General features: G+C 38.9%; 1 protein-coding gene across 2 annotated transcripts; it reads left to right on the forward strand.

Moving 5' to 3' along the window:
* The first annotated feature begins 424 nt into the window (after nt 1–424).
* Nucleotides 425–12,345, forward strand: abhd14a (abhydrolase domain containing 14A). Of its 2 annotated transcripts, none has more exons than XM_088338257.1 (5): nt 425–752; nt 3,928–4,212; nt 5,354–5,469; nt 7,550–7,785; nt 11,680–12,345. In XM_088338257.1, exons 2-5 carry the CDS (start codon nt 3,950–3,952, stop codon nt 11,860–11,862), a joined length of 798 nt encoding a protein of 265 aa, XP_088194383.1. In that variant the 5' UTR covers nt 425–752; nt 3,928–3,949; the 3' UTR covers nt 11,863–12,345. The 2 variants fall into 2 exon arrangements, with proteins under 2 accessions (XP_088194383.1, XP_088194382.1); XM_088338256.1 differs by having other exon boundaries at nt 427–752; nt 3,932–4,212.
* The last annotated feature ends 1,339 nt before the right edge of the window (nt 12,346–13,684 follow it).

The following is a 13,684-nucleotide window of genomic DNA, read 5'->3' on the forward strand; positions in this document are numbered from 1 at the left end:
GAAGATGAGAAAGAAATTAAGAAAAGAGGGAGAAAGAGAAAAAATGGGGGAAAGAGTGAGATAACAAAATATAGACAAATAGAAAAAGAGAGAAATGAAAAACCGAGCGTGAGAAAAAGAGAAAAATAAATGGAATAATAAAAAGAAAGAGGAAGCCAATGGAAACCAACAAAGAAAATAAGAGATAAAGGGAGAGAGAAAACTCATTTGGGCTAAAAAGCTGTATTAAAAAACAAAAACCTACATGGAAAAGTATTTTATGCGTTGTCTCGCGGGCCAGATTAAAACCCTTGGCGGGCTTGATCTGGCCCGCGGGCCACATGTCTGACACCTGTGACTTAGACCATAGCTCCTGCAGCCCCCATGACTTCTAACGCGTATCGGGGAGGCAGCGTTACCGGATATGACGTTCCCTGTTTTGTTATGTGTTACTCGTAAAGTAGTCCGTCAAGCAACAAAGGTTTAAAGCGTTTTAAAATGATACATCCTTCGTGTGCGGCATTATCTTCCACAAACGCATTTATCATTTTTTACAAAGTAAATTATTGAATAGGAGCTCAACTTTTGAAACTGTGCACCAGACGTACGGCTGCACTCGATTCATTTCGTGGTCTTGATAAGGATATAGTAATACGTCAATCTGTGCCAAGCTTCTTATAAAGAGATCAATTTACCCGAGCATGGTGAAATGACGGTAAGGAAGACTGCATCGTCTTTTCGTCAGTGAGTGTCCTGCGGTTTCTTCTCTTTTGGTAGGTTTTACTCATGTCATCTTACTAATGACTCTTCAGCATCCCACTGAACCGATTAACATGTGTAGCTATGTTAGCACGATGGTGGTGTGGATGGTGTATCTATTATGGGTTTAGTCTCCATTGCTGTTTAGTGTTAAGTGCACTCCATCGCACTGGAACACAGTTAAGTCAAGTTTATTTGTATAGCCTTTAATCACAACGAGTCTCAAAGGGCTGCACAGACCACACACTATGACAGATTATTATTACACCATCCCCTGATCTAAAACCTACATGAGGGCAAGGAAAAACTCAAAAACCTAAGCATGAGGAAATTAAAAAACCTTGAGAAAGGGGACTCGCATGAGTTACGGGATGACCAGGCTGCAATGGAAGTTCAAATGCATTAACAAACAATACAATAGTCTGCATTTATATAGCGCTTTTCAAGTCAATGAAGACCTCCCAAAGCGCTTTACAATGTGCTTCACACTTAATAAAAAGACATAATCAAAATTGAATATAGGTCATTCATAAGCTATAGATCAGGGGTGGCGAACAGGTTTACCACAAAGAGCTGAATTTTTTAACTGTCAAAGAGCCACACCACGCACTGACCTGCCATGACAGACAGACACACACAATTAAAAACATATTATTTCCCATAACACACTACTCTCCTTTTAATACAACAAGTATTGTTTGTGTGTTGATTTCATGGAAAGTGTCCACCCTCAATACACACAAAAAAACTAAACATGAAACAAGGCAAAGAGCCACAGTATATAGAAAATATGATGAGGCAAAGAGCCACATTCTTATTGGCCAAGAGCCGCATGCGGCTCTAGAGACGCGTGTTCTCCACCCCTGATATAGATTATACCTGTTTTTTAATCTTAGATTTAAACAGTTCTACTGACGTCGCAGTTTGAATCTCAGAGGTAAGAGCATTCCACAGCACCGGGGGCCAAATGGAGGAAGCCCTCGAACCTGTGGATTTCTTCTTGGCTCTTGGGATCAATGTGCTGGTTTCCAATTCCTTACAATGCATTGTTAAAGGGACAATGTGTATTATTTACATACTCTTAGTGCTAAAAACAGTATCGAAGTAAAAATACATGACATAACATACAAACATACATTTAAATAAATACTTTATACTCTATTGATATACTACAAAACAAGAATACGGTCATTTCCAATACACTGTAAGTTAGTCACAGTGGCGTTTGTGTCCTAGTGACACAAAATGATTTTGTGTAAAAATGAGCTTTCAAAGATACCCTTGTACTGCAGTCTACCATAGGACACACTGATATTTATGCAGGATAAATTAATTCTAAAGAATTTACTCTGATTGTAGTAGGGCTGCAACAACTAATCTTTAAAATCAATTCAAATTCGATTATTAAAAGTGTTGGCTTTTTTGGTGTTAATTTTCAAATTCATTGATTGATTCATTGATGAATCTAATAAATTCATGTTTTTTCAAAATTATGTATTGTCTTTGTGGAGAGTTGCGTAGTAAAGAGTTCAATTTACTCTATTATATTTACTTGAGTAAGTTTTGGGACATTTTATACTTCTAGGAATACTTTTAAATCAATGTACTTTTTACTTGAGTAAATCTGTGAAGAAGAAAGTGTACTCCGCTACTTTAGACGACATTGAAGCAGTTATATAAATCCCCTCCACGTAATTATGCGAGAGTCTCTGCTAAGGTGCATTTTATTATTATTATTATTTTTTTTTTAGATTTTCCAGTGACCCAAACAACCACTAGGTGACACTAGTGAGCAGGGTTAGTAACATGTTTTTCCTTTTCTCTGTGTTGCTGTAAAGTAGCTCGGTAAATATGTTTTAATTTCACATATTTATATTTTATGTATTTTTGAAGGTTCCTATTGGATTATTTATGTATGAAAGAAACCTATTTCAAAATGTATATAACTTTTCTTAAATCATTTATTCCTTAATCTAGTTATTTTTTCATTTAAGAACATAAATGATTTGAACATAGATATGAAATACAAAATTCAAAAATATACAAAACAAAGAGCTTTTAATATGTCGCAAAAGGACATTACATTATGTATTCACATATATATATATATATATATATGTATTTATACATGTATTTATATATATATATATATATATATATATATATATATATATATATATATATATATATATAGGTGAGGCTCACATTATGTAAAAAAATATAAAATTGCATGTATTTAAAAGAAGCACATTTGTATGATAGATTTATTTTTGCAATTTTTTAAAATCAATAATTTTTTTAATGAATCAATTTTTTTTACTTCAAGGAGGCCTTAAATAATGCACAATGTCCTAGCGGATTATGGAATAATTTATAACTGACTGATTTCAATATTAATTCCCAATGTTATTTTTTTAGAACTGGAAATTGGAAATTAAAAAAAAACACTATACATGAGAACAGTGGAATATTTTTATCAGAATTTTATTTGTGGAAACTCGATTTGGCCCAATCTCATCCAGACCCGAGCTCCGGCGGCCCTCAACTCAATTTAGTTTGAGACCCCTGTTTTAGAGTGCTCTGGTTGCATTATTGGCTCCCTTCTAGCAGCCATTTGTTACATCCAATTTTAAAAGGACTGTGTTTCATTTAGCACCCCCTAGTGGTCAGTTTTTATTTTAGGAAAATAACAACAATGTTGATTTAAAAATATGCATAAAAACCCGATCATACAAGCATACTCATAGGTCCATTTTTGAATATAACATGAGCCTCATCTAAAGGCAGCTGATATGTAGTAATTGTCCGTCATCTTGCTGCTACGGTTACCCAAAAACCTCTAAAAGGCTGGGCAAAAGAGGAAAAGTAAAATAGGGATGGTGTCATAATAGTCTGTAGTTTGCAATAGTCTTTGATCTGTGCAGCTCTTTGAGACTCTTTGTGATTAAGGGCCATACAAAGAAACATGACTTGACTTGACTAGTGTGTTTCGGTCACTCTCCTCAAGTGTGTATTCTTCCTTGTTCTTTTTAGCACTTGTTTTCAGTTGCACTACACCACACAGTGACAACTACTGGTCAAATAATACATTTTCACTGCGGTCAACCACAGGTTCAAGTTAACATTTTGGTAAATATGTCATCGATAACTGAATGACTTAAATGACTATTTGTTTTGCTTGTCAAACAGCAAGGTGGTTCTCCTCGCCTAAATGAATTTCCTGCGTAATCGCATTGTGGTCCTGGGCATGGTGTTGTTGGCCACCTTGCTGCTGTACCTGTTGCTGCCTTCCATACGTAATGGTAGGATGGAGCCCTCTCTACACGTGCAAAGACTTGGAATTTCGGCCACATCGCCGCCTCCGCTTCTCAACGTCAACGTGTCTGTCCGCACGGGACAGCTGCCCGGGGACCCTCCGCTGTTTTTCCGAGAGGCCTTACCCATTGACGGAGCTGGCCGACAGATACTTCCCAGGTCAGATCATCTTAACACTGCTGATGACCATCCACCGACGTCTCAATAGGTGTCCGTTTGAATCTAAAGTTACATTTTATGATAATCGGCGCCATCTAGTGCCAAACCGAGAGACTGTATCCATTTTTAAGCAGTGGTACTACAGTGCCCAGCGGAGGAGTAGTTGGCGTGTCATTTAACATTTAGCCCCTGGCATAACTTGTTAGAATGTAGCATGTCTCCGTTAGCATACTTTGTTAGCATGAAATCGTTAGCCTGTAGCGTTTGCATAACTTTTTTGCATTTGGTCGTTCGCATGCAGCCTTTAGCCTAACCTGTTAGCATGTAGCTGTTAGAATGATTTGTTAGCATAAAGTACTTAGCATATAGCGATTAGCATAACCCGTTAGAATGTAGCTGTCAGCATAATTTGTTAGCATGTGGCTGTTAGCATGGAGCGTTAACATTTAGACTTTAGCATAATTTTTAAGGATGCAGCTGTTAGCATAATTTGTTAATATTTAACTTTTAGCAAGTAGCTGTTATCATAATTTGTAAGCAAAAAGCAGTTAGCATGTTTCCATTAGCATAATTTAGTAGCATGAATCATTTATCATTTAGCCTTTAGCATGACTCGTTAGCATGTAGTCATTAGCCTTATTTGTTAGCTTCTAGCCTTTGGCATTTAGTCGTGAGCAGCATAATTTGTTAGCATGAAGCAGTAATCTTGTAGCTGTAAGTATTACTTGTTAACTTGTATTCGTTAGCATAATTTGTTAGAATGAAGCTGTTAGGATTTAGCTGTTATTATGACTCGTTAGCTGCTCGAAATGCAGATCCTTTCATTAGCTCATTGCTGACAGCGTTTACAGCTTGCATGAGTAAGCATAGCATCAGCCCATCTTAGCTAATACTTACAGCACTAGTGGCAGTTGGTTGCTCATACTAGCCATAAACACTGTCGGTGATGAGTTGGGCTGGCATAGAAGCCATCACAACTAATTAGGGAATCGATTGGCTGAGGTTGTCAGGTATGTTCCCACAAATTATTTTTGAACTGATGAGCAGAAGCTAGTGTGAGCAAGACCATAAATATTTTAAATGAACGTACCACTAGATGCTTATTAAGAAGGACAATTCTCACGTGCAATACTCTTTACAGGTTACAAGTGGTGCTTCTTCATGGGCAGGCCTTCACATCGAAAACATGGGAAGAACTTGGTACCATGGCCCTACTTGCGACTAATGGATACCAGGCCTTGGCCATGGACCTGCCAGGTACAGCGCTCAGACATAGATCAAAATTTAAAAAGTTCATTGTGCTGTAAGTGCTCAATTAGAATTTCAGAGTTAAAATAATAGCTTGACAGAGCTTTTTACAGTCATTACCTCGTCAATATGAATATGACTGTTATTACAACATTAACCTCTGCAATAATCTGATTATTATGAGTTCCCAGCCTCCTATTGGCTCAGCAATAAAGGTGTGCCCCGATTTAAAAAGCAGATTTAACAAGACTTGTTTAAAAATGAATGTAGTTCGGAAGCATGACAGTTATTGGATGGATAACAGCAAAATTTGCGTAAAATAAACCCAATGAATGGGCACAGTTACGCTATCACATTCAATCAGCCACCACTATTTGTTAGAAAGATTTGAGTGAGTTTTGTTTTATTTGTATACGGTAATTGTTTTGTCACTTCTTCCTGTCCGATTGGGTTTTAACACAGATATACAGACGCTGCCCTACTTACGAACGATCGTTCGTTAGTTGAATTTGTTCGTAAGTTGCTTCGGTGCCATATTTTGTATGTTTAAGGTTTATATAAGTATGTTTAAAGTTTGTATAAGTAACCTGTATTGTTTTGATCTAAAAAATAAACATTTCATAAAATTGCCTCTAAATCATGTGTTGTTTTGTTAGCTTCAAATTTGGTGAGGGTTTTTTGTCAACTTGGTCTTAACTTTATTTCAAAAGGCATTAAAACGGGTCTTATATAGTCTTGAATTTAACCTGCCTTAAGCTCTAGGAACCCTGGTATAAAGCTGCCAAAAATATGAGCATACGTATGTTTACATATTCTGTTTTGTTTTGCTTTGTAAATGTAAATGGTCTGCATTTATATAACGCTTTACAATGTGCTTCACACTTTTCCCTTTTACGCACTAACTAACCGAAAGCACATCAGCCATGCAAAGCAACTACCTGCTATCGGGGGCATTAGGTATTCAGTGTATTGCCCAAGGACACTTACGGCATATAACATGGAGGAGCCGGGAATCCAACCTGCGACCTCTTGCTCCCTTATGCCCCCCCCTTTTGGTATCATCCATCCATTATCTGCACCGCTTATCCTCAGTAGGGTCGCAGGGGTGCTGGAGCCCAACCTAGCTGTCTTCGGGCAGTGGGCAGGGGACACCCTGAACTGGTTGCCAGCCAGTCGCAGGACACATAGGGACAGACAGCTTACTCTCTCATTCACACCTAGGGACAATTTGGACCGGCCAATTAATCTGACATGCATGTTTTTGGAATGTGGGAGGAAACCGGAGTGCCCGTAGGAAACCCATGCAAGCACGGGGAGAACATGCAAACTCCGCGCAGGAAGGCTGGTAGCTGGATTTGATCCCATTACCTCAGAACTGACACGCTAACCACGCTTTGGTATTCATGCCACAAATTTGTGAACAAAATTTGCAGATGATAAATTGACAAAATAAGTACTTCTTAAAGGAGTTCTGTCCAAAACAGAACCACTCGAGTGTCCTTACGCTGGCGGAGCTTGGCACACGCACTTGGTGTTACATGAAGTCAGTTAAGCTACTTAGTCTGTTGACTTAACTGTAATCGAAAGACACACGCCTACAAACGGTCTATCTTGAAAAAAGACGATCCTATTTATGTCGCTTAAGACTTTTAAAATATGCAGAGTACAATTGATACATCGATCCAACAGTAAGCCAGCTCACGAATTTATCTTTGCGGTCAATACCGTTAGCGCTTCCGGGTAAGACACCTGTCTGACATCAACGGGGTTATGCGCCTATAAATGATATTGCGCCACCTTATGGATAAAACAAAATTTCCATCAAAGACACACACACTTTCTGGCTTCTACAGTATTGATCGATTCATTGATCAATAAAGTCACTCTCTAGTCTCTCCAATGCTACTTTTTTGGAGACTTGTTTACTAGAACTGTATAATGTAATTATGATTTTCATGTGTGGGTGTTTTGAGGGGGTCATTGTAGCATTGTAGCATAACTTATCAGTTAGCGGTATTGGTCTCCAGATGTTGGGTTTTATCGGTTATCGCATCCCTAATTGTAATAATTCAACACCTTTTACCCCCAGGTTATGGTAAATCACCCGACTCGGAGGCTTTGAAAACAGATCAGAGTCGAGTGGACCTACTTTCCAGATTCATGGAGTCTTTAGGTGTGAGGGCAGCGGTGCTTGTGAGTCCTTCCATGAGCGGCCATTACTCCATTCCGTTCCTCATGAAGAACAACGCACAACTGCGGGGCTTCATTCCTATTGCGCCAGTTGGGACTCGCAGTTACACGGCACAACAATATCAGAATATCCAGGTGAGGAAAGATGCCACCACATGGAGTAAGAGATCCATTAAGAAATTCTGCCACTATAATCCAGTCAATAATAATACATTCACCGGTTTGTTTCCGATGAATTGTTTCTTATTTTTCTCAAATCCAAGCTACTTTATTTATTCGAGTATAGCGTGCTCACAAGTATATGCATTTTCAATCTTATCAACAGTATAAAAGTCGCACTAGGTTATGAGGCGAATTTCTGGCCAAATCTGAGTTTAAGGTTCGCTTTGTAGTCTGGAAAATACGATACTATTACATCTAACCTCATTTGTAACACACACACAAACTTTGATTTTTCTTTAAAGGGTTCATACGGGTGCTTGAAATCCTTAAAAATGCTTAAATTTTAACGTTATGTTTTTATGGTTGGGAAAATGCTTAAATTTTGCAAGAAATGCGTCAAAATGCTTGAAAATATTGCCATTGCCTTGTTTCTTGGTAGTCTGGCTCGATAGACCACACAATAAATAAAGAAAACATTTTTTTTAAAAGTGTGTTAAAACAAACCCGACACACATGCTCTGGTGATGTCATTATGGTGTTGTTAAATGACGCATCACTGCCCCCCTACTGGTCACACCTAAGAGGACAGCTCCATTTAAAAAAATGCGGCTTTTTTGGCTCGGCTCACTGAGAAGAGCCAGCTCTTTCGGCTTCCAAACAGCTCCTCTGATTTTTGTTTTTTTTAATGATATATTATTAATAAGCTCGGTGGCCTTGGGGGTATGGCGCCCGCCCCGACACTGGGAGGTTGTGGTTCAACCCTCGGCCGAGTCATACCTAAGACTTAAACATTGGTACCCGTTGCCTCCCTGCTTGGTGTTCAGCATTAGGGGTTGGAATTTGGGGGTTTGGTCACCTAATGACTCCCAACACCTCAGTTGGGTTGAGCGAGGGGGCTGGGAATCCCCTCCTCTAAATCAATCTCCCAAAAAGAGTCAGAAATGACTCGAGCCACCTCCCACTAGGGGGATATGGCTGTGGTATATACTGGACTGTCTCAGAAAATTAGAATATTGTGATAAAGTTCTTTATTTTCTGTAATGCAATTAAAAAAACAAAAATGTCATACATTCTGGATTCATTACACATCAACTGAACTATTTCAAGCCTTTTATTATTTTAATATTGCTGAATTTGGCTTACAGCTTAAGAAAACTCAAAAATCCTATCTTAAAATATTAGAATATCATGAAAAAGTATACAAGTAGGCTATTCAACTAATCACCTGAATCATCTAATTAACTCGAAACACCTTGCGAGGGTTTCCTGAGCCTTAAAAACACTCAGCTTGGTTCAGTAAACTAAATCACAAGTATGGGGAAGACTGCTGTCCAGAGGACCATCATTGATACCCTCCATCAGGAGGGTAAGACACAAAAGGAAAATTCTCAAAGAGCAGGCTGTTCACAGAGTGCAGTTTCAAAGCATATCCACAAAAAGTCTGTTGGAAGGGAAAAATGTGGCCGGAAACGCTGCACAACCAAGAGAGATGACCGCAGCCTTAACAAAATTGTGACGAAGAGCCGCTTCCAGAATTTGGGGGAGCTTCAAAGACAGTGGGCTGAAGCTGGAGTCCAGGTATCAAAAGCCACAGTTCACAGACGTGTCCAGGAAGTGGGCTACAATAGCCGTATTCCCATGGTCAAGCCACTTCTGAACTCAAGACAACGGAAAAAGCGTCTGACTTGGGCTATGGAGAAGAAGCACTGGACAGTTGCAGAGTGGTCCAAAGTCCTCTTTTCAGACAAAGCAAGTTTTGAATTTCATTTGGAAGTCAAGGCGCCAGAGTCTGGAGAAAGGCTGGAGAGGAGCAAAATCCAAGTTGCTTGAAATCCAGTGTGAAGTTCCCACAGTCAGTAATGGTTTGGGGAGCCATGTCAGCTGCTGGTGTTGGTCCACTGTGTTTCATCAAGTCCAGAGTAAATGCAACTGTGTACCAAGAGATTTTAGAGCACTACATGCTTCCATCTGCTGAAAAGCTCTATGGAGATGAGTATTTCATTTTCCAGCATGATCTGGCACCTGCCCACAGTGCCAAAACCACCAGTAACTGGTGCACTGACCATGGCATCACTGTCCTTGATTGGCCTGCTAATTCCCCTGACCTGAACCCCATCGAGAATTTGTGGGGTATAGTTAAGAAGAAGATGAAAGACACCAGACCTACAAATGCAAATGAGCTGAAGGCCGCTATCGAAGCATCCTGGGCATCAATAACACCTCAGCAATGCCACAGGCTGATTGCCTCCATGCCACGCCGGATTGATGCAGTAATCCGTGCAAAAGGATTCCCAACCAAGTACTGAGTGCATCAATGGACATTTTCAAATGTTTGATTTAGTTTTGCTGTTATAAAATTATTTTTTTACTTGGTCTGAGGAAGTATTCTAATATTTTGAGATAGGATTTTTGAGTTTTTTTCAGCTGTAAGCCAAAATCAGCAATATTCAAATAATAAAAGGCTTGAAATAGTTCAGTTGATGTGTAATGAATCCAGAATGTATGACATTTTTGTTTTTTTAATTGCATTACAGAAAATAAAGAACTTTATCACAATATTCTAATTTTCTGAGACAGTCCAGTATATATATATATATATATATATATATATCAATAATAGTAAAACTTTATGCACCAAATTATTTAGTTATTAGTAATTTCAAATTGTTTTGCAGGGGATCCCTGAACAACACATGAAATTTAGTGGAAATAATCACAGCTCTACCAAAAAAAAAAAACAATGGTAAAATACAAAACCTGATTAGCTTTTTACACGCTGAACAGATTTAAAGTCGAACAACAACACAAAATCCCTGAAAATGTATAACAATAAAATAAAAATTAATTACTATATAATTTGCTAATATAAATGCTATAAATAAATGTTAAATTCCCCCAAAATTAAGTGTTAACGATTCTATGTTAAACAATTTCGACACAGATCCTCTAAAAAACACAAAAAAAGATAAAATACGTGAAACAAAAAGCAAAATATCCTCATTCTTGAAGATTGAAAGATAGATAGATACTTTATTCATCCCCGTAGATTGAATGCACTCTGCTTCACAGCAATCAATATCAATAAATGAGTCCAAATTTAGATTTTTTTCTGCTATTTATAGATACAGTACATTACTCTTTTTTTATCTTCCGTATTGAACTCCATTATTACCAAACACCTACCCTGTTTCCAAACAAGTATGACAAAGTCAGGTTGCACATGTATTGTTGAAGCATAATGGCAGAATTCATGTCAGTTTATAGCAGCCCATTGACAGAAAATGATCGTGGATAGATAGGAACTGCTCATAATGTATGTGCTTGATCGCTGCTGGATTTTTTACCATAAAGGAACTGGGCATTTTCAAAAACTGGCCTAGAAAATGATTGAAAAGTGCTTGAAGTTGGCCATGCTAACTATATATTGATCATTTAATGTAACCTTCAGACCCCCACTTGGATTGTGTTTGGAGCCTTGGACACTAACCTGGGAGCGCAGTCCCACAGTACTTTTTTTTGTTTTCCTTATTGAACTCCATTATTACCCAACACTTACCCGGTTTATAAACACGTGTGACATAGCCAAGTTGCACATGCATTGTTGAAGCATAATGGCAGAATTCATGTCCGTTTATAGCACCCTATTGACACAAAAAGATCATAGATAGGAACTGCTCACAATGTTATGTGCTTGCAGCAAGATCAACAACAACTAAATGTTTTTTTGATCGGTGCTGGATTTTTTACTTTAAAGGTACTGCAAATGTTTAAAAACTGGCCTTGAAAAGTGCTTGAATTTTGGCCATGAAAACCCAGTTTTTTTTTTGCGTCATACTTAAATACGCTAACTATATATTGACCCTTCAGACGCCCACTTTGATTGTGTTTGGAGCCCTGGACACGAACCTGGGAGCGCAGTCCCACAAGAATTTGGCTCAGCTACCTCACCACACTGTACTCAAGCTGGAAGGAGCTCGCCACGCCTGCTACATGGACAAACCAGGAGCTTTTCACCAAGGCCTGATCGACTTCCTGGGCAAGCTGAAATAAGGAGGGACTTTTTTTCCACTGGTGTGAGTTTACTGAGCTTTCTCTTGCAAAATGGAGTCATTGTCACAACTCTACAAAGATCATATTTTTCAAGGTGGAATTTATTCACCCTTAAACGATATGTGCAATATGAATACCCCACTTGTACACTCGGTAAAGTGATATTGCTTTTTGCATGCAAAAAAGAAGTGTGCATCAGTGTTGCCATTTTTGTAGGTGACATGCGATTTGATTGTTGTAAAGTGTGCAAAATGTAGCAGAAGCAGCAGCAGCAGCAGAGGCATGTGTCCAGGCAGAACGCTAATGTTTATTATTTGTTTCACTTCATTATTTATTACACTCATTCCAAATGAGAACAAAAAGTAGCTTAAGAAAAAAAATGTATGTTTGCCATTGAAAATTTGAGGAACTTCATGTTTAAAAGGGTGTCTATGTACTGGATATGGGTGATAATAAAGTAACGTCTGAGGTCCAGTTTTTGCACTACGTTTCTAAAAGCGTTTTTTTGTCGATCAAAAGTTTCAATTTTTTTCTCGTTTGGTACTAAAACATGTGGTTAGAAAGCCGACTAAGGATTTCCTTTTGAGTGTGAGGTAAGTACTGTATTTTCCGTACTTTAAGGCGCACCGGGTTATAGGGCGCACCCCCAAAAAATAGTCTTTTGTCCGATATTTTCCTTGCATAAGGCGCACCGGATTATAAGGCGCTACAATGGGAACGTCGACAAAACAGTCAGATAGTTCAGTCAAACTCATTACCCCCTTAACATTCGGAAAGCTTGCAAAGAAGAAAATACGTGTCGTAGACACGTGCGGATGCGGTGTCCGTACGATGTCACCAAACAAACATTTCTTAGTTTCCCTTTTATTTTTTTTGCTGGCAACTGTGTGGACAGCAAAGTAAGAATTTTATTGTGCAGGGAAACGGGGTTCTTTTGTCACAATCACCTGGATTGGGAACACCTGTGCTCAGGTTTTGGCGCCAACAGCCAGGACAGCTGATTGGCGCACCCTGTCCATTTAACTTCTCAGCTTCCGGAATCAAGTTGTCTGATTGTACTCACGCTACCTGTTGCCTTCAGCTCAGTAAGCCCGTACCTCTGACTCTTTGCCTGCGGCCTGTTTTCTTCTGATTGATCTCCTTTAACGACCCGTTTCTGTAATTGCCTACGACCTGCCCTGCCCGTCTGACTCCTGAACTCTTTTCCGAATACTACGACGCCCTTCTTCTCCAGCCCCGGCCAACAACACTACGATTACGCCTGTCCGCGACCATTCCCGCCAAGCCTTCACCCGCCTGTCAAGTTCCGTCAATCGGCCAACCAACGGATCGAAGAATCCCACCTTGTCATTTCCTTCCTTTCAATAAAACCAAGAAACGAGCGCAAGTGATCTCAGTCTTCCTTTCGTCCTGTCTAACATCTTTACTGTGCATATGACAATAAACACTTTGAATTGAATTTAGTTTAAAAATAGACTCATCACAGAAACATCAAGATCGTTCTAAAACAAGATACCGGGAAAATATAAATCCGCATAGCTCACCTAAGTTCTCTTGCAGCCTTCACGTTCATTAATGATACGTAACCATGGTCTTCTTACAACCGTGAGTGTAGTAAATCCAGGAGAGCAAAATATTTACAAATACAGAATATTAAAACATGTTTTTTCTATGCCGTAGTGCAACCCAATATGTGATTCACATTCATCTTTTTCGGCCAATTGCAGGCTTTGTTTCGCCCCTTTAGCCTATGCGAGCCTGTAAATGATAAAAAGGATTAGCCTCCTTTACCTCCGAATAACTTTAGCCAATAGTGACTGAT

The sequence above is a fragment of the Urocampus carinirostris genome, chromosome 6 (genome assembly GCF_059441175.1).
Source record: "Urocampus carinirostris isolate Australia breed hairy pipefish chromosome 6, RoL_Ucar_1.0, whole genome shotgun sequence".
In the NCBI taxonomy this organism is placed as follows: Eukaryota; Metazoa; Chordata; class Actinopteri; order Syngnathiformes; family Syngnathidae; genus Urocampus; species Urocampus carinirostris.